Raw genomic sequence first — 21,441 nt, forward strand, 5'->3', positions numbered from 1 at the left:
TCTTTATCTACTTCAGTGCCGTTTGCCAACACAGTGGAAGGAGGCCACCTTAACTTTACTTCCACACAAGTCGACAATCTTGTTGATAGTACTGCAGCCTCTGTGCGTACAACACTTCATACTGTTGCCCCTTCTGTAAAAGAAGGCAGTGAGACAGAGGAGGCCTCATGGTACAGCTTGCAGCTCCGCTCCCTAAAGCAGTCATCACGAAAACTGGAAAGGAGGCGGCGCTCCGCTAAGTCAGAACAGTTTTTCATAGCCTGGAAAGATAGTTTAATAACATATATAAAAAAAAGCCCTTTGTAGTGCCAGAACTGTGTATTATTCACATTCACTGATAGAGGAAAATAAGAACAAGCCCAGGGTTATCTTGCACTTATTTCATGCATTTATTAACATGCATTTTTGGACACACTGTTATTTAGAATAATATAACCAAAAGCTTAGAGTACAGACCAGTCGCATTCATACTGTCCATTCAGTGGTTCAGTTTAATTAGGTTCCTGTTTGCAGAATGTCTGGTGATGGTATATTGATGCCTGAAATCTGTATCTGTCATCATATTCTCTCACTGAGAAGTCAGAGTGCAGGGTCAGACAGGTCAGCCTTATTTGTAGACACCTTTTAATGATCACAACTAAGTGCTTTACAGAAAGCAAAGGGCACAAGCTAAACTAGACAGAAGCACAACGTTCAGAGCTGTTTGTTGTTTAAAGTGATTTTCTGACAGTGTACTTGTAATGCAACGTACTGTTTAGTTTTAGCAGAAGATACATCTGTCAGACCCAAAAGCTGTATATCAGGTTAAACTGTTGAGGTATTTTATACAAACAAAAGTGCAGCACGATGACAAGGTCTAGCAAATGAGCCAGAGCCTGTGGGACAAAATGTTCATTTTGTGTCTTGCTCAAGGGCTTTCAGAGGGCACCTCATTTGCAGTGCTGCCAGGTGTGTGATAATTAGTGTATTTGGTGATAACAGTAATAATAATTCAGTCCTGTGTATGACGTATGATCAATATGTCTAACATTCCCTAAATGTACAATAATTTAGATGTGACATAGCTTCATGGATTTTTACACAAGTATGCAACTGGACTGAGCTGACTTGGAGCCAGTCTGATTATTTATCATGCACTAACCATGCCACTAATAAAATGACAACTGACCCTAGATCTGCCGTTAATGATCCATCTCTGGTGTCGCCGCTCACAGCCTCCTAAACTCTCTGTTAATCTATGTCACAAGTTGTCTTTGTCACACCGGTGTTTGGTTTGGTTATTCTCATGCTGTTTGGTTTATGATACAAGAAATACCTGTACCCTGTTACTGTTTACACACAGTATATATAATAGTACTGGTGCCTAGTCCAAGCCCATTGCAGTCATCTTGTTAACCTGGATTTAGTTCCATTAATCCATTAATCACAAAACTTGTTTATTTCAAATTTTAGCCATTTTTAAAGGAACATTGTGTTTTTAAAAAGTATTTTCCAGTTACAACATAAAATATGGTAGGTAGGTAGGTAGGCTCCCCTCATTGGGGAAATTTCAGTGTTTCAGCAGCAATGGAGAACAAACAACATAACACCATGAGAACAAGCACCGCACACACATCCTGATAAATAAATTCCAAGTACTCAAAAATAGACAGAATCAAGTATGCTTTATAAGCCCTGTTTTTTGTTACTCAGACGCATTTTATTTCCACATTCCTGGTTTCAGCTTTCCCTGGTCAGAACCAGTCCTTATCGCCATGTATCTTTCCCCCTTCAACACAAACACAGGCAGATTACCTCTTTGGTCAGAAAGAATTTTTCACATCACAACACATCCTCTTTTAGCATTACAGCAAAATACAAACTCCTAATTCCTCCTTCTCTCCAGACAAAGACAAGCCCCTGGACTCTGGTGAAGACTCACTGGGTGTGAACGGCGGAGGGCCCGGCGGGGTGGGAGGTGGCCCGGGCTCTGGCCCTCTGCGGCCCAACTCCCAGTCAGCCTTCTTGGGCCCTCTGCTGTGGGAGAGGACCCTGCCCTGTGATGGAGGCCTGTTCCAGCTGCAGTACATGGACCTGGAGGAGTTTCTGACCGAGAATGGGATGGGGATGCACAGCAACGGGCCCAGCTCCACCAGCGCCCAGATCCCCTCCCAGGTAAGACGGATCGAGACCAAACCCACAGAACCTAACCTCACCAAAGTGCAAGAACAAGATTTCTTAATCAAGGTGGAGATGCAGCCATTACTGTAACGTTGCTATCGCTGGTCTCCAGGGTGATGCTAAACAGGGAAACTGTGTGTAGCTCGCTGATAGGTGAGTATTGGCACAGATAAGTTGGCTCTTGAACTAACATGCCAGTGAGTTGTGTCTTCTTAGCTTTCGATATTACAAAAGATCCTGATGACTTGCATTCTATCACGAAAGCAATGTGGCCTAGGCTAGCCACATTTTATAGACGACACAAATATTCAGTGTAAATTTAGGTCTCACATCGAGCACCTGAAACCCACTCAATACCTCGTTACACTGGCTTTCTTTATTCGCTTTAAATCAGGGCGTTAGGCCATGTTCACATCATATCATAGGCTACAATACAGAGTGGATTTTTTTTAGCAGCAGAAATCACCCATCTCCTTGTTGTTATTAAGAATTTAGCAGACTTCTGACGGCTTTCCTACTGCCGATTGACTCGGCTCCCCAGCAAATCAGTGTTTCCCTTATGTACGTCAAGTTTGACGTCATCGCGTCGGTTACGTCAAACACCCGTGTCGGTGATCCGAGTTGTAAACAAAACGGCATGGAAGCTAGCGAGACGGTCAGCGTTAATTTTTCGTATTTACTCTTGTTCATCTTCCAAAGTATAGAAACGTAAAGTGAACCATGTTAGAGCGTTGATTCAACAAAGACGGATGGAATTTATGGCAAAGAATCGCCAAAATTATCAACGGAGGAAACAAGCAAGCTTTAATTCCCTATTTATTGGCAATTGTGACGATGCGTACGTCATTGCGTACGTTCGCGGGTTTACGCTAGTTCGGCTTTCTCGTTGATTCCAAACCGTGGCATGCCGAGGCAAAGCGGATAACGACCCATGTTCCAGGGTCATTTGTCCCAGTAGTTGCATTTCCACTGCTGTTTAAATGGGTCTATGGGTAGTTGGAAAGGGACTTTAGTTAGTTTGCCATCTAAGCTGTACAGTTGTTGCCAATCCAAGTTGTGGTAATGCTGCGTTTGTGCATCACACTGTGGTATGGACCTGATTTCAAGCACACCTGATGACATCAAACTGTCTTTAGGAGTCTCTACATGATTGTTATGGAATAAAGTTCATTTTTAAAAGGCTAGAAGACGGCCAGAGACCAGTAACATTTCAAAAGAGAGAACTGTTGTTTGCACTGAGTATGCCGGCGAGAGGCCCTGCTTTCTAGGGTAAAGATTTGATTTCACTCTGTCATTTCTTGTGGGTGGAGAGGTAACGGTGTCCAACCCCTGAAATTAATTTGCATGAACTGAACGAATCCACAATGGCTCAGTTAGTATGGATTAATACTGATAATGGTTTATATAATGAATCTTAAGAGGGTGCATTTCTCAACTTTCCTCCTCTCATTTGTGCCAGAGCTCCCAGTCTGCAGTGCCCAACCAGAGCTCCCAGTGCCCTCCCACCTCTCCTCCACCTTGCTCCTCCTCTTCCTCATCCATGTCCTCTTCATCTCCCTCTTCCTCGCTGCTGGGGCTAGAGACCGTGCAGCCACAGCCGACCCCACCTCAGCAGCAGCAGCAGCAGCAAGGCATGATGGGAGGACCTGAGTGTCTACATGGTGAGTGAGCTCAAATTTCAAAACATCACAAGAGTGAGTTAAGAGGAAATATGGAGAATGTGGGGTCCTTGTTGGGCAGTTTTCTTCCATTTTGACCTATTGGAAATTTTAACTGAATTTTTGACAAATCATTACAATACTCTTCAGTTTACTTTACCAATCACTCTGAAGCAGAAGGCGGTTGTAAGAAGAAAGGTTCTGGTATCCTTAATATCTTAAAGTCTAAAGTATTTATAGTAATAAAACTTGTTTTTTCTGGTTAGAAATGAGAAGGCTTGTCTTACTTTAGCTCCTGCAAAGTTGACAGCAAGGACATCACATGACAAAACAAAATCTCTTTATCAACTAATACTGTCAAACACATACGAGTCTGCACTCGTAAAGGCCTCACGTGATCTAGGACTAATGAGGATGCACACCCCTGATACTTTAAACCCAATTCAGTCATTTGCCTTCATCTACAATAACCAGAGTGGGATTCTATCTTTGTGTGATAGATGGCTGACACCCTATTCTCTGGCCCTCCTTGGCCTGGTTCATCAGTTATATATTCATAATTTAATGCTTCCTCTCTGTGTTGTGTTTGATGTGAACCAGAGCTGCCAGATGATCAGCATGTCATTTTTGTCTTTTTTTTCTGTCTGTTGGAGATTTCACAAGTCTGATAAGTTCCTGTTTTGACTAATGGAAACCACAAAGCCATTTTTTATAATGCTAACGGCCATGATTTCCATCTTGTGAGCCACTGAATGAAACCTCACAGCCAATTTCATGAGATTTTATTGATGACAGATTGCCACATATCAGAGAAAATGTTCAGTGCTTATGTAGACAATTAAAGGAAGGATGAGACAATGAGTGAGTAGAGACAGAGAGAGCAAACCTTTTGTGTCCTCTGGGTTGCAAACCATTTTCCCCCACACTGTTACACATCTAAGTAATTGTGAATTTTATGTTGCCAACAAAATGTCACTGAATTGAATCAAGTGAAAGACAAAGAAAGACTGTTGAATGTGTTTGAAGTGAAGGCAGATTCCCTCTTGCCCTCCACTGGGTAGGTGGATTTACCTTACATGTATGTAATAACACATTCAGTCTGCAGCCAGTCAAATATACACAGAGATCTTTTTTGTATGCTGGCTTTAAGTCAAGGCCTTGGCAAGCTTACCACACTAAGCTTGGAGACAAACATTTGATTAAGGATAAACTTAGATAACACAAGTTCCCTCCCTTGCTGTCATTCCATTACCCCACAAGTTTGGATGGGGTATGAAGTAGAATTAAGCAAAGTTCAAGTTTAAAAGTTCAGAAGTGTTTATTGTCATAGGCACAATAAAGAAACAAGTTTCCTTTTTCAATTAAATTCTTCCTTTGCCTTCTGCTATGAATGCTGTTAAGTTAGAAGACATAAAAATTTAAAAAGCAATAAATAAACAAATGATTTATACAAAAAAATCAATGCAATGCAATATCAATACCACATGTGCAATTATCAGTTCCAGTGATAAGTATATACTGTGTACAGTAATATATAATAGTGCAATAGGCAGTAATGCAGATTTATGGTCTTATCGAGAGTCTATTCATACCACATAGTGTGTTGGTTTGGTTGCAAAATGGTGTCTGTGTGTCTACATTAATTATTTTTTTTTTCTTTTGGGCCCCTTAATGGCAACACAAAAACCTGTAACCACAGTATTGACATACAGTGCCTATACGCCCCGTTTCTGGCATTAACATGCCATCTGGATAAAGTAATTTCACTTCAGGTTAGGGGACTTTATTGATACCTAAAGGTAGAATTACTTGCAGCAGAGTGACATCATGTGCACAGTTAGGAAACGTGTTTCCTTGTACAATGAAATTCTTACTTTGCCGTCCACATGAATGCCACATAATATAAGTGAAATATAAAGTAGATGAGCAATAACACAAATCTAAATAGGCAGTAAAATCACAAATCTAAGGCACTTTAAAGCAGCAGGTGAAGGGAGCAAATCAAAATACAACAAGAACACAATGTAATGCAGAGAGAATATATGCTACGTGGGAGCCATGGAGTGTAAATACTCAGCAGTGTGTGCGCAATTATGCATGTGCAAACTGAGAATGTAAACAGTACAGGTCGACAGTACATGACGTATTTCCTGGTGATAAACTCCTGTCAGCTGTTTAGGAGTCCGATGGCAGAGGGAAAGAAAGAGTTTTTCAGTCTAGAGGTCCTGCATTTCACACTTCTGAACCTCTGGCCAGAGGGTAGTCCAGTCTTTACCACTCTCTGCAGGCGCTTGCGGTCCATAGCTGTAGTGCTGTCATACCAGACAGTGATGCAGCTGGTCAAGATGCTCTCAATGATGCAGCTGTAGAAGTTGCAAAGGATCCTAGGTGACATGCCAAACCTCCTCAGCCTCTTCAGGAAGGACAGCTGCCGTTGGGCCTTCTTGACCAGCTGTGTGGTGTTACGTGTCCAAGTGAGGTCCTCACTGATCTGGACGCCCACGTATTTGAAGCTGCTCACCCTCTTGAGAATAGTACTAGATCTTATTAAACTCCGTAATGGCAGCTGGAATGACACCATTTTATACCAGATGCAATCGGATCAGCCAGGCTACATTTGGAGGTGGTCAGCCTAGTGTTGTCTTCAGACCTCAGGCAGGTGTAGGTGTAGTCTGTACAGCGTGGCCATATTCTTAACCTAGCTCTGTCTCTTTCTGCTAGCTTAAGCAAGTGCAGCATCTTAATACCAGGTGTAAAAGCAAATATCCATTCATCATATGTTGTCATCCAGATCATGCTAGGTGTTAGTGGGACCTAGCTTAGCAAACATTTGGCTGTTTACACATCCAGCTGATACAGAGCTGCATTAGCAGTGATTTTATAGTCATGTTTCTGGCCAACAGATGAATGTAAGTCCAAGTCTGGGCCCATAAAACCAAAACAAAGTGCTAAAAGATGCTAAAATGTTCTGCAGAGCTGAGAGGAACTGTAGCGTCAGTCAGTAATTTGCTGTGGCTTTGTCATTATGAGCAACATGCTCCATATCACAAATAGTGATTTGAACTATTGTTGCAATAAAGATATGGCTTAGTAGAGCTTTAAAACTCTAGTGCCTTTGTTGTATTCATACTTAAAGCATTCACATATTTTTTTAAAACTATGTGATGAATTTACCCAGTTAGAGACAGAGCGTGAGAGGGCGAGAGAGAGAGAGAGAGAGAGAGAGAGAGAGAGAGAGAGAGAAACTGCCCAGCGTGACCACATTCAGAGAGAACTGACTGGGCACTGTGGTTGTCTTTATATTCTGAGTCATAAACAGTGAGAGAGAAGAGGTTTTACTGTGAAAACAAGCCACAGAGTAGCTTGACAAGTGAAAGAGAGAGGGAGGAAAGAACAGCAGCAGAGCCTCTGCCAGAATAAAGCTGCCACAGAGGAGAGAATACCACTGGATCCTGCTGCAAGGCAAAGTGTGTATGTGTGGTCATATCTGGCCCGAGTGTTTCTTCAGGTGTCGATGAACACACAACATTAGTGTGTGCACATGCTTGTGTGCGTGCAGTGCGCCGAACTTGGAACATGCATATGAGAGTGTCCTCTTTGTTTTGGCATTTGCATGCAACTGTGTGGGCTTTAATGTGAACATGCTCTCGTCTGTGTGCGCGTGTGCTCTTTATTCTGAATTCTAAACATGTGACTGGGCTGAGCACGATGCATCCATCCAGAAATCCCTCAGGTCGTTGTGGAGCTGAAGTGTTACTACAGAGCTGCAGTGAGAGAATCAGCCAGAGAGAGATGGAAAAAAGGCTAGAAGTATCGGACTGATCTACGTGCACATGTTTTAGTTTGATTTTAATACATTCCGGACCAAAATATGCTCAGAGGATGGAAAACAAAACATATGGATGCAGCTGTGATTTTGTAAAGTACTTTGAATTTTACACCAGTTTGTTCTGTAAATATAGTAAATGACAAATACTGACATTAGTGAGGACATGGACTGAGGATTTTAGTGGAAAGTAGTCAAAAACAGAAGAAACCAGCAGAGATAAAATGTTAAACCAGCTGTTGTCAGGTTAGTGTAACTGTAAAGCAGTTTCCATTCCTGTCTGTTTCCTTACCTCCCAAAACCTGGCAAGCTCCTCGTCTCCTTAAAATGTATCTTTTCCCCTGTAAAAACCGTCCTTGGCTTTTTGCCTCAAGGAGAATCACCTTTAAGTGCAGTTTACATCGACACTTGGAGGTCAGTTGACCCAGTGAAAACCTTATTAATTCAAATCAGATTTTTAATTTCTGATTCCCATGGGCCTGTGCGGGCTGGAGGATGCATGAGCTGTGTCTGCTGCACTAATTTTTCAGTTATTACTGAACTGAACAACACAGAGATGACTGCACTTAAAATGTGCATTAGAGTTAGAATTTGGTGAATAAACATGAAATGTCACTTGTCACCTCAGCAGCTGGGGAGAATTCCCAAAGCTGAACAGCCGCCTAATTGTTATCAGTTGTTCTTTTGCCCGAGGCTGATCTGTCCATCACGCGTCATGGGAATCTGTTCAGCTGTTAAATCCTGCTGACAGGCAGAGACAGGAACAGAGTGAGGGTGAAAGCAGATGTGGTGAAGCTTCAGTGGGAAGTGCCGATAAAAACAAACGTGTCAATATGAGAATATGGCTTCTCTACATTTATAGCAACCTAAACAGGCCAACAAACCAGTGGTTACACACAGCTGCTAAACCGGGAACTTGGAATTAAATTGACATTTACAGAACATTTGTTTTTATTTATCGATGAGACTGGATTTCAGGCCTCTATTTAATTATGTGACATCTATTGTTTGCTTTTTTCTCCCTACTGAACCAAAAGCATACCAAAACATAGACGGAGAAGGTCGGCAGTCACACCACTGCAGCGTTGACCCCTGCAGTCACTCTCCTAAGGATGAGCATCTCCAGTTGAGATGCTCCAGTTCAACCAGAAAGCAAACATCTAGACTGGAAGAATCCCAGATAGACCCAGAGTTTATCATCAACAAGTGAAAATGAGATGAGATCTAAGGATTTACAGTTCATATGTAATAAAAGGTGAATTCATTTAAATGTAAATGTGCTTTGTTGAAGAGCTGAGGTTTTGTCTCTTTAAAAGCGGATGATACTGCTCTGCCGAGGCAGCAAGCGATTTAACATTCAGGGCCATGATTAATCCCGGAGAGGGAAGGGTTAAACCAGACACTGACTCTGCACAGCGAGAGAGCAGCACTGGAGGGGGAGAGCCCAGTCAAGAGTGTTCACTTTGCATGATTTGAAATCTCTCCCTCTGTCTCTCACACGCTCGGGCCATGTGCGGCCGCCGTGTCACGTGCCTCTGCAGAAAGCATCAGAGCGAGAGAGAGCAAGGGGAAGGGAGGGGCTGGAGGCGGAAAGAGAGACCGAAGTAGCAGGAAGGTGGAGGGAGACTGAGAGGAACCGATGAAGATTACTGAGCGGATAAACACTGAGGATGAAGAAAAAAGATTTAAAGAGAAGAATATTTAGAGTGAACAGTGATTCAGTGAGAGTTTTTAGACAGATTTTATTTATAAATGTATATGCTATTAAAACCATAGCAATACAAAACTACAGACAGGTGACAAAAAGAATACCCTGAACAAATCAGTGGCCTCCTCTCTGATGACAGTGTTCCCACAAGGCCTGAGAGCTTACTGACTGGCCTGATGGGAATCATATGATCAAATGCTGTGGCCTTCAGTCACCACATCCAGTTGAACAGCTATGGGAGGTGTTAGGGGGGAAGTGTTACACAGCGTCTCCATCATCAGAACTCCACATGAGGCATATTCCAACTACTCTACCCACAGTACTACTTGTGGCTGTGTGACACTTCCAGTGTGTGCTACAGTGTCAGCTGATGCAGAACATCACGGCTGATCTGTGTTGCATTTGAAGGTCATGACCTGACCAGAGGCAGACCTGCTTAAAAAAAAAATGCAATTAATGCATTCAGTGCAAATGCACATTCATGTGGCCGTGAGAAAACACAAGGCTTCCTGGGAAAACCTGTGCTCTCAACTATTTTCAGTGGAAAGCAGCTGCAAGCAGCTCCAGCTCAATCACAAAATGTCACATAGATAACGCTACACAAATCTATGATGTTTCAGGCCCAGGAATAAATGACCAGTAGTGTGACTGACTGTCTGTACGGTTTCCTGTTAGAAAAGCAGTGATGCACCAGCCACCAGGTTTGTTTTCTCTTCACCCTGATGTGAGGCCTGTAATAATGAGTGTCTGCCCCTATGGACTACACAGTACTACACTACAACATACTGAACTTCAGATGCAGCTGCGGGTATTCTGTCAATCCCTGCTATATATCCCTGTTGTGTGTCTGGGGGCCCAGCATGTCTAATCTGATGTGACTGCTGGTGATCGAGAGACTAGAGCGAGGGAGGAGGTCGCCACTCGTGCCATACTGTAGTGACATAACGCCCAGTCAGTGTGTTGACGTAATGAGCAGGTGTGTCTAGTGTACATAGTCTCTGAGTAACAGCTAAGTGCAAAAAGCGTTGCAGTCGTCCCCGCCTTGCCTTATGGGCTACATTTATTTCGTTTGTAGTAAAAGTAAAAACGCTCTTTCTGTAGAACATCAGACCCTGCATCATTGTGTCATCAATAATTTACTGTTGCAGCTGCTTGAGCTGGAATTGGTTTAACTAAATTATGTAGTGAGCTAGTTTTGTGCCGTGGTACTCAACATAGGGGTTTGGCTGCGCCAGTGAGTCACCAGACGAATCCTAGGGGTCGTGAGATGATTATTGGGCGAGGAAAGAAAAAAAATGGTTACTTAACAAATTTAAATTCAGTCTTTAGAATTTTCTCTAATATTTGCTTCTTAGTGAAAAGAGTTTAACTTCTTTGAATTCCAAACATGAAGGTACAGGAGAAATTTAAGAGGAAAATGTCATTTTAGTGGAACTGCTAGCAACTGACAGTCGTCTGAAACACAACGACAAGTCCCACCTGTTTTGTGTGTGGCTACAAACCAAAAATGTTGAGTCACTGGTTTAATCTGTAAGAGTGCACCGAGTTCACATTATATGGGTAATTATGTAAAACACTGCTCTGGAAGTAAATAGTCGCTGTCAGATCAAAGTAGTGCAGTACAAAGTGCAATATTTCCCCCCAAAATGCAGTGAAGTAGAAATTTAAAGTAACAAAAAAGGAAATATGTACTTAAGTAAAAGTACTTGGTTACATTCCACCAGTGGAAACAGTAAGTAAATCAGAAACTGGCTGAAAGATTCATCCGTCATCGTCATACGTAGAGACAGATGGTTTAGAGGAAGGACTCGACGTGTCCGAGAGGGGAGGACAGAATCACCGGGGCGGAGCTGGAGCAGCCACCTTGTTTGCCGTCCGTGTCGTCCGCCCAGAGCAGCCGCACGAACACACACAGCAGGAAATGAAACGCTGCTCTGAGTCTGGATCTGATTATAGTGCTCATGGTGGTACTTATACTGAGACAAGTACTGCTGCTACCACTGGTGCTGATGTTCATATAGCTGCTCATTCTGCTGCTGTTGCTTTTTGTTTGACTATTAATAGTACTACTACTGTTGTTAGTACTACTGCTGAGGCTACAAATACTACTGTTATTTTAGTGCTGCTCTTAAAAGCACTGTAGTACTAGTGCTACTGCTGTTATTACTGCTAGTACCATTAGCATTACTGGTACTGCTGCCAAGGCTACTACAAATAGTAGTGCTGATATTACTGCCCACAAATACTCCTGCTAGTACTGTTATTGTTGTCACTGCTACTGTGACTTTCAGTAGACCTGCCAGCATTATTTGGTTAGAGTTTCTACTAGTAGTAGTACTGCAGCACTACTTCTACTGTTACTACTCATGACACTGCAAGTACCATACATGCTTTTGTTATTACTACTTTTCCACCATTAGTACTAATACAACACATTTAGGGTACAACATTTATTGCTGCTATTAGTAGTAGTACTACTTAAAGCTTCTGCTAATACTGTTATACCACCACAACTACTACCACGATTACTACTACTATTGTTACTACCGCTGCCTGTAGCATTTCCTCATTGCACCCTTGTTTTTAACTTTTTTGACTTTTTTTTTAAATAAGTTTTTATTGGTTTCCTTCGTCTTCTGATTAAATCTCAGTGTAACCAAATGTAAATGACATTCTGCTGTGACATTAGCTGAATAACAGTTTTCCGTGCTGTGAAAATGTTATTCAGTTCATTTGTGTTTTGCAGATTGAAGTAAACAGTGTGAGTCAGTGTATTGCCCATAATTCAACACCGATAATCATGTAACTGTTCCTGTTATGTGCTGTTTGGTGACTAATTGTTGTACCTGCTCAGATGACTAACTTTGTTGTTGTTGCTTGTAGTCAAGTCATTTCTGTTGCGTTTTTGAAAACTAAGGTCATAAGATGAGTGTTAACGCAGAAAACGTCTTGTTAAGGCTTTATTTGACAGTTTACGTTAGAGACCAACGGTGGGGGGAGAGAGACTAGGATGGGACAAACGTCCAAATTTGGGATGTTGTAATACATTGTACATTTCCCAAAATGCCTTTCTCTGCATCCAGAGAGCAGCAACGAGTTTGTTGCATTCAGCTGTTGTTTGATGTGTAGGTGGATCAGGTTGCTCACCTGACCCTCCGCCTGTCTATTTTTGGCCTCTGTGGGCGTCCCTGCCCACTGCGCTGGCAAAATGGCGGCTCAGGAGACGAGCAGTTTGAAAATAAAGAATAGAAGCTAAAACTTGGCATTTCCCTCTACAGATTTTTATGATCATGTCTCAAAACTGCGTCCACCTGCTTCAACCCAAAAATAGGATTACTATGTACAGTATGTCAGCTGGTCACAGATGTGGATAGACAGGGAGAAGCAGAGTGGCAGCAGAGGAAGGAGGAAAAACACATAATCTCAGCTAAATTAATGAAAGCAGAGAGAATCTGAGAGTCAGCAGCTGGCTCCTCCAAATGGCTCCCGCTCACAGACAGGAAATGAAGCCTGGCGAAGCCACTCTTGGCGGCTGTTTACCCGGCAGCAGCGGGGGCCGTGTTCTTGGATCAGCTTCAGGTTTTTGCCCAAAATGGTAGTTATTAGGTCGGGGCTTTGCCAGACTTATCCAGGATCAGCCCTGTGCAGCTGCCAGGGGAACAGATCAAGCCAGCATCAGCTGATCTGAGGGAGTCACTGCTTCATGGGCAACCAGATGGACCAGAGGATGTGTAGAAGGCATCATGGTGTGCACTGTAGATATCCAGAGAGATTCATCATGATTGTTTGAATGTATACACTTTGTATGTAGTATGCATGGATAGGTGGAGGGCTGCAAATGTGGGGATTAAATCCATAATGTAGTCATATATCAGCCGCTTTTTCCAAAAACAATTCACATCACAGTGTCACACAAAAGGGCGGCATGGTGGAACAGTCATTGGCGCTGTAGCCTCACACCGAGAACGTTCTGGGTAAGTGAAGTAAATGAAACCTTGAAAACCGATGCAGACGGTTCCTACAGGTGTCCTGGCGTTTGTAGAAGACTGACAACAACAGATTCTCTCTGTACAAAGGCAGTGCTGGAGAAGACTGTGCTACTGCTGTGTGGACTGTGGGAACCACTGCATCAGTGCCGTCTGTCCCAACAGTGTTTGATTTCAGCTGTAGAGAGAATGACACAGGTGTGATCAGTAGAGTGTTGAAGTACACTCGTAAAAAGTGGAAAAATGGCGGTGACCTATTTATGCGCTGTGAGAGAGAGCGACAGAATTCAGTCAGTTCAATTGTTGAGAAGCAAACAAAAGCATTTGAAAACTCTTGGCAGAAATGACACCTGGAACTTGAAGCCTCTTTCAAGAGGAGAACAGTTTGAATGTGGTCTTGTCTCCTCTGCCAAACTGTCAGACTCTGCAGGATGACAGAAGACAGATCGCTGAGACTCGGGAAACAAGCTACTCTGTTTGTGAGTCCATGTGACGTTTGTTTACAGGCCCTGATTTGATTGCAGCTGGGCATCCAAAAGAGCCAAATGCACACATTGTCGACTTTTCCATTCCGATTTAGACCAAAGGAAACATAACAAGAATAACCGTATAGGACAGGATGACACTCATGTTGTGCTGGAGGTTCTGGGGAAAACAAGCTTGTTTTCATAAGAATCACTGAGTCCATCCCAGCTCTTATTTGGCCTAAGAAACTGTACGAAACAGTAGGCGTGTGCTCCTGAGGGGTTTTCCTAAGCAGATCAAAATCGCTGATGAGCAAACAATCGTGAACATGTCTTGAGAAGATTTTATTTCAGAGCTTAAATTTGGAAACTACCATTCATAAGGTTTATATTCCCAAAATTCCCCACTGCTCTCCTGGCTCTGCATGCCCAGTGCGTAGTCAGCTGGATTTCAGAGGGAGCACAGGAACGTCGACAGCCTCCTCCCCCTCAGATATCCCAGCCCCCCTGCCTGCCATGGAGTGTCAGCTTGATTCCTCAGACCCTGTAGAGGAGCCGGTTGTGGGATTGTGGTTGACGTGTGTAACAAAGTGACTGACAGCTCACAGCAGCAGTCAAATCAGTGTCAAGCCTGATGGACGTTTCCAGGTTTATAAAACGCTCTGGCTGCACAAAGGCCCTGACAGCTGAGAACATTTGTCTGTCACAGGGTCTTTTTGTCATGTGATGGTTTTTCTTGTATAAATCTGTCATTAATGAGAGGAATCAGACGGAGGCATGCAGTAATGTCTCCTGATCTCTGCTCCGCCGAGTCCAGAGCCGTACTGTAAACATGTTCCTTTTCTGTTTAATTTGCTCTGAAATCTTTCCGCTACTGTTTCGGTCGATATTTGTCGCCAGCTCTGCGGTTATTTATAAACCGTGGCTCAGAGCCTAGAGCTCCCAAAGATGTCTCACAAAAGCTGCCACAGAAGAGATCTGAATGATACTGGATGACTGCTCAACTAGAATCCAGTGAGGAAATATTTGGGAAAATCTAGTTTTGTTGTTTTTAAGGTGTCAAAAATAGTAAGGAAATGTTCTGATAACCAGCTGATGCAGAGATGTGGCTGGGAAAAGACTCGCTGTTCTGCTGGGCTCTGTTCTTTTACATCTTAATGCAGAACAGCTTCAGGGTACAAGCATCATGGAGGACTTTCATTTGAGCTGATTTAACTTTCCTTGCATCAGTTCTGTCCCACTAATATTGTACCAGTATGCCATATCTTTTGTTTTGTTATGTTTTAAAGGTGTTTTAATGCTTATTTAATTCCATTCTGTAACCCTGAATTTTAAGACTACAGCCTGCTGCCACTGCCACACCAGCTCAAGCATGATCTAATTTCTTAAACACAGCTTTTTCAGTGTAAACAAGTGCAACAAATCAGATTTTTGATTTGATTTCTCTACATGTGATTACCCTGGTTTTGAATTGAGCAACACAAAGCGACTCTCCCCTACATCAAGGACCACAAAGGGTTAAAACAAAAACCTGCTCTTCCAGCTTGTTGTAAATCCAGCCTGATGTGAGCTGGCTGCCCTCCTAGGCGTTTCTAGCTCGAGACCGACACTTGGTGGTGAAGCGGCATCACTGCAGTGACTGTGGGAGACGTCCATAAGATGCTGTTTGTTTGCAGAGATTTAAGGGTGAATGTGAAGAATATGAAGGGTCCACTTGTCACTAATCATACAAGAAATAGCAGGAGAAAAGAGAGGTGGGTGGATTTAATAGAGAAACAAACATACTTGCACCCTTCCTCCCGCATTTAAAATTAAATTTGAACATAGTGTCCACCGTCTACAGGGTAATCGCTCATCTGAGTGGGCCTGAGTCTTGTATCGCTGCCCTCTTGACAGAACAGGAGAGAGAAACCGTGTGCAGCTTGTGACTGCAGCCAGAGGACGTAGCCTGGCTGAGCAGCTGCAGGGTCTGACCTGTGTGGGATTGAACCACCACGACAGTGAAGCTGCCTGATTTTTAGATGGTTTTTTCATTTAGCATTATAGAACATGTAGAAAACATCTCAGATCTTTTTTACAGGAGCTCGAAATGAAATAATACTGAATCACCAAACCACTAGTTACAGGATATTGTGCTAGACCTGATGTCCGATTGGGTCGGAGATTTAAGTTCAAGATTTAAGATTCATATGTTTTATGCTTAAACAATGAGTGCAGTGACATGCAGTGTGCCTTCTCTTAAGGCTCTGCAGAAAAACCTGTGTGCAACATAACAATCAGACAAATATTAAGAACAAAACCTGAAAGATAAAAAGGACAAATATACTGTATGTAATATAAGTATTAACACGCTAAGGTGCGTATTGGTCCATGTTCGTAAGCTGTGCAGCTATTCAGTACATAAAAAGTTGTTGTAACCTACTGTTCACTTCTTATTGAAACAAATGTTCAAATGAATATGATAAATTTAAAAAGTGCATGTGAGTCAGATTTTAAATTGTGGATTTAAAGTCAGATGCTGTAGTTTGTCAACAAGCTAGATGTGTAAGCGAAACGAGATCACTATCATTTCGACAGATTTAATGACTTCTCTGTATGATCGTGCTTCCATGACTCTCATTGGGTGTGTCTGTGTATCTGAAGACTCTCTTTCTTCCATCCAGGTGGTCAGGCGGTGCCTCAGGACCCGTCACCCTCCTCTACCTGTCCTCCGGGACCCCCGGGACCACCGGCTGTGGCCAACACCAGCAGCGACATCCTGGTGAACTTTGACCCTGACCCTGCAGACCTGGCGCTGTCCAGCGTGCCGGGCCAGGAGGCCTTTGACCCGAGGCGGCACCGCTTCTCCGAGGAGGAGCTGAAACCCCAGCCTATGATCAAGAAGGCCCGCAAGATGCTGGTCCCCAACGAGCAGAAGGTACTACATCTCCCATAGGCCTTTTCTTTCCTAAAGTCTGACTGTTTCCACTGCAGGAGGTTGATTCATGTGAAGTGCTAATGCACTCAATGACCATCCAGGTTTAGCTTTTGCTTTTTTTCTGGTTTTCAAGATTTTACAGTCTGTTAAAGGTAAATACAGTCTTGTAAGAAAAATACAATAAATATCTTGAAAGTCTAAAAATTGACATTTTGTGTGATGACCACAGCTCTTTGTCAGCTCCTGTATTCATGTGGAAAAAACTGAAGGAGCGTGACGCCTGCTACTATCGATGCCTTATGACCAGAGCCCGAAGATGTTTTGTACTCAGCCCAGTGCACAATAAGGAAAAGCTCTGATCAACAGCTCGTGCTTTCATAGTTCAGTGCAGAGCAGCTGCAGCTCCTGAGGCGTTTGTGATTTATGGGGAGATTAAGACGCTCACCTTCAGTGTCCAGACACGGAGGCCTTTATAAATCATTTATACGCAGGTTTGGAAAACCGAACTCTGACCAGATCTGAAGATGAAGCTTGGATTACTCAGCTGCTCCTCATATGTACCGTATGTATGTGAGCTTTGCCACTGCATAGCAGCAAAATCTGGCTATGATTAAAAGATGAAAGAGATTTCAGGATCACGGGATGGAGAATTTGAGTTTTTCATAAACAACATTTTGAAACACATATATATAATCCAGGAACTCCTTACAAAAATGTTGCAACAGGATGATTTATTTGATGAGTTTAATTGTTCAGTGACGTTAATGTTGCCAAATGTAAACACATCCTCTAAAAGACTCCCTGAGGAAACAGTGTGAACCAGGCAGTCGCCACCCCGGCATACATCTTTCAGCTCGAGGTATATGGAAGGGTTTACCTTCAATTTGGATTTTAGTTTTGCTCTCAAAGTCCAAAAGTTGAACACGGCATCTTCTTGTTATGAGACCCTAACCAGCCAGCAAATGTCTTCATTGCCTGAAAGAACAATGTTGGCAGTCCTCTGTGAGGCTGCACAGCATGTCAGCAGCTCAGCAGGGCAAGACCAGAGGACCTGGCCTTCTTAGAGAATTATTAATACAGTTTTCACTTCAGCCATTCCTACTGTTTTCCTATCTTATGCTGTACAAGCTGCCACGTCTTGAATGTTATTGAGTTCAGCACACTGTTAAACTGATGAGTGGGTCTTTTAAATACATGCATGTTAGGAAAGCATCAAAACAGCCAAACCTCTCGAATTGTCACTGCAGAATTATACGTTTCTCCACTGTCGTCCTGAACATAACTGTATGTTATAAATGCACATTCAGCTCCCACAGAATGCAGCTAATTTACAGCTTCTGTTTGTTGCTTGTGCAGCTTGCAGTTTAATTGTGTTACACATAACTACATTTACCATTTGCGACTAATTTGAGCAGCTGTAATTACACGCAACACAGTGGGAAAACCATTAGCTTTAGCATCATAGATTAACTCAACATTTATCTGACTCAAAGATATCAGGAAGGATGGTCCCAGTGTCACATTTTACAAAAAGAACTAGAAAACTGTCACCAGACCAGTGGCAAATGGCTGCAAAGCAGTGGCTGTTAGACAATCTCTGTTAACACCAGTACAGTCAGTTGATACTCCGTGTCTGGATGCCCCTCCTAGACCCTCCTAGACCCCCTACAAACAGAACACGGTGACAGCTACATATTCACTTCTTTGGTGTGACTGCAAGATTCTGGCAAAAAATATGATGTAAAACATGGATTCACATTAATACACTTTGTGTATTAATTAAAGGTACAGTGTGTAACTTTTTGTAAAAATCAGCTCCAAAACGTGTCTTAATGTAGAGAGGTGCTGTCCAAGCCTTTATGGCTGAGACAGCAAAGAATCGGCTAAATTATCAACAGAGGAGACGAGCAAGCCTTCGTTACCTCCTTGTTGGACTCCTGAAGTGATGACGACACATGCGTCATTATGTACATTCGCATGTTTAGCCGAGTTTGACTTTCCCCTTGTTCCCGTGCCGAGGTAACGCCGATAACGTCCCTTGTTGATTGCAGGGACATTAGTCTCAGTAGTTGCATTCCCACTGCCGCCAAAAGCCGAGGTGTGGTGAGTTTACACGGGTGTTTCGGGCAGTTGTAAATGGGCTGAGCTGTAGCTTTAAGAACGTTACTAGTCAATTTAAAGGCCATGGTAAAAACACAGCTTTTAGCGACTGAGTGCAGTGGCTCTCACAGACCACTCAACTGTCGTGACTCTAGTTGCTACTATTCAGCTGTTCCCATCTTTCCTCCATCCTTTCTGCATTTCCTGCCATCTTTTCTCTCTCACCACATAACTGACCCTTCTCATCCCTCTCTCTTTTTCTCTGTGCTCCCCCCACCTTCCTCCCCACACACCCCAACATACCACCGGTGACAGGATGAGAAGTACTGGAGCCGGCGCATCAAGAACAATGAGGCAGCAAAACGCTCGCGGGACGCCCGACGGCTGAAGGAGAACCAGATCTCTGTGCGTGCTGCCTTCCTGGAGCGGGAGAATGCTGCACTTCGCCAGGAGGTGGCCGACATGAGGAAAGAGCTGGGCCGCTGCAGGAACATCATCAACAAGTACGAGAGCCGGCACGGAGACTTGTGAGGCGGAGGATAAAAAAGATGGAGGAGGAAGGGGTGGGAAGGGAAGAGGAGATGAGGAAAGGGTACAAGGAAACCCAACAACAGCAGCACTTTAATTGAGGTGGTGAGGGGGAAGTCCGGCGTAGATCTGCAGTAAGCACCGTGCCACACCGGGCGCAAGCACAAAAGTGTTTTTGAGTGTGTGCGCTGTGCTTCAGGATGTTACGACAGGAAGATGCAGCCATGGTATTTTTTTTCCCAGTCTGACTCTTTGTAGATGCTGCTTCGCTGAATCTACACAACGTAGTGTATCACCACCTTGTGTCACCACGGCAGCTTCCGTCTCCCTCGGTGCTGTGTTTACGCCCGGTGTTGCACGGCGTTTTTGCAGGTAGTGCGTCCCGGCCGCTGGTCTGGCCAGTCCAAACAGGGTGCTGAATTCACATTATGCCAGTGAAATCTCACTTTTTAAGCTCAAGGCACGGACACAAGCCAGGAGAGGTCAGTCGTGTAATTTCTTTTTTCTATAAATAGGACAAAAGACGTGTATATTTTTGAACTGTGCAGGAAGGCAAGACTAGTCCAGCAAAGAAGGGGAGGAGGAGCGAGAGGTGCAGGGTTTTCATCCATAACGCAAAGAGATTTTGACATAGGATTATTGTATATTTTTCTATTAGTAGAGATATTTGGGAGGAGGATTTTGTATATTTTATATATGGGGTGGGGAGGGGCTGTTAGCTGGACAGTCACCAAGGGGCCATATGAAGCGGTTTCCTCACACCTGTTTATTGCAAAACAACGCAAACTATTTTCAGTTTTGGGAGTCGTTAGTTGGAGGCGTAACAGAGAATGTAACACTGAATCAGGTATTTCACAAGGGGGAGATGAGGGGACGTTAGTTGTTTCTGGTGTAAAGGAGAAAGACAGTGAAAGAAAAACTGTATAGTCTTTAAGAAACGTTTGTGTTTGTTCCTTTTCTTTGTGGGCTCATTTGAGCACCTGATTTGTTATCTTCTCTTTGATTCCGTGTCTGATTTTTAAATAATTGCAGGGCTTTTATTTTCAGAGGAGATGGTGAAGGAGAAAAAGACAGAGGAAAACAGGAAGTAATTAAGTGTCAGAACAGCTGGATGTGAGCAGGTGTTTGAGAATAAATGAAACGGGGGGTTGGCTGTCAGGTTTGCATTTAGTTTGCTCACACATACACACTCGGACACAACGTGGTTACAGTCTATCCCTCTCTCGGTTTACCCTTCAGTTTGACTGGGAAGTGCAAAAATGAAATGCTAACTGGTTTAGGGTTGGTTTGACCAGAATGAACGGCGACTGAAACCTTCAGCATGCGGACATGCACAGTCCTCACCCAGGTTTTATGGAGTATTATATTATTCAAAAAGGTGTGCTTGGAAACACAGGTTTGTATCTGTACACTCATTTTGTATGCTTGTATATTTGGGTTTGTACCTGTAAATATTTTCGGGCGGGGTGGGGGGGGGCTGGGGCTCGTGTGGGCATATATGAACAACCCTAAAACTACAAGCTTACAACCCAAATGTACAAGTTTACAGGTGTTTCCCAGCACACCTTTTTGAATAATATAATATTCCACAGCGTTTTAACTGTTGTTGTTGTTATGGACTTCTATGGTGCTGATCTGACCTGACACACACACACACACACACACACACACACTTTGACAGAAATCATGCTGACACACATGCACACACCATGTCAAACACAGTACTGAACTGCCTATAATTTTTTATTCCTTCTTTTTAGTTTTTTCTTTCCTTTATTGCGTATCGTATCGATAAATCGTATATGGATTTACACACAAACACTTGTCTATACCTCTCCTCCAAACGCTACCCGATAAGAAGCGAGAAATGCGCCCTACTGCTACTGTACCATACAACTGTACTATTGAATATAAACTATTCTCTCACTAGATATATATGTGTATATGATATATGCTTGAACTGTGTGATTCTAGTTGTAATATACATAATTGAATATATTACAGAAAAACTTATTGGAATCATTTTGTCAGTTTTTTCTCAGGTGTTTTTGTCTGAGGTATTAAATATGTGTATTAAAAAGCTGTTTAATTTGA

At 43.1% G+C, this 21,441-nt stretch overlaps 1 protein-coding gene across 1 annotated transcript in view; it reads left to right on the plus strand.

Moving 5' to 3' along the window:
- The window catches only part of dbpa (D site albumin promoter binding protein a), a 27,815-nt gene extending 6,598 nt beyond the window's left edge, over positions 1-21,217 (plus strand). The window contains exons 3-6 of the mRNA XM_020615427.1: positions 1,886-2,154; positions 3,620-3,821; positions 16,466-16,719; positions 19,135-21,217. Of these exons, the coding sequence (XP_020471083.1) occupies positions 1,886-2,154; positions 3,620-3,821; positions 16,466-16,719; positions 19,135-19,350 (941 nt within the window). The 3' untranslated portion in view covers positions 19,351-21,217. The remainder of the gene's footprint in view (positions 1-1,885; positions 2,155-3,619; positions 3,822-16,465; positions 16,720-19,134) is intronic.
- Positions 21,218-21,441: the final 224 nt, after the last annotated feature.

The sequence above is a fragment of the Monopterus albus genome, unplaced genomic scaffold (assembly GCF_001952655.1).
Source record: "Monopterus albus unplaced genomic scaffold, M_albus_1.0 scaffold165.1, whole genome shotgun sequence".
NCBI classification, from domain to species: domain Eukaryota; kingdom Metazoa; phylum Chordata; class Actinopteri; order Synbranchiformes; family Synbranchidae; genus Monopterus; species Monopterus albus.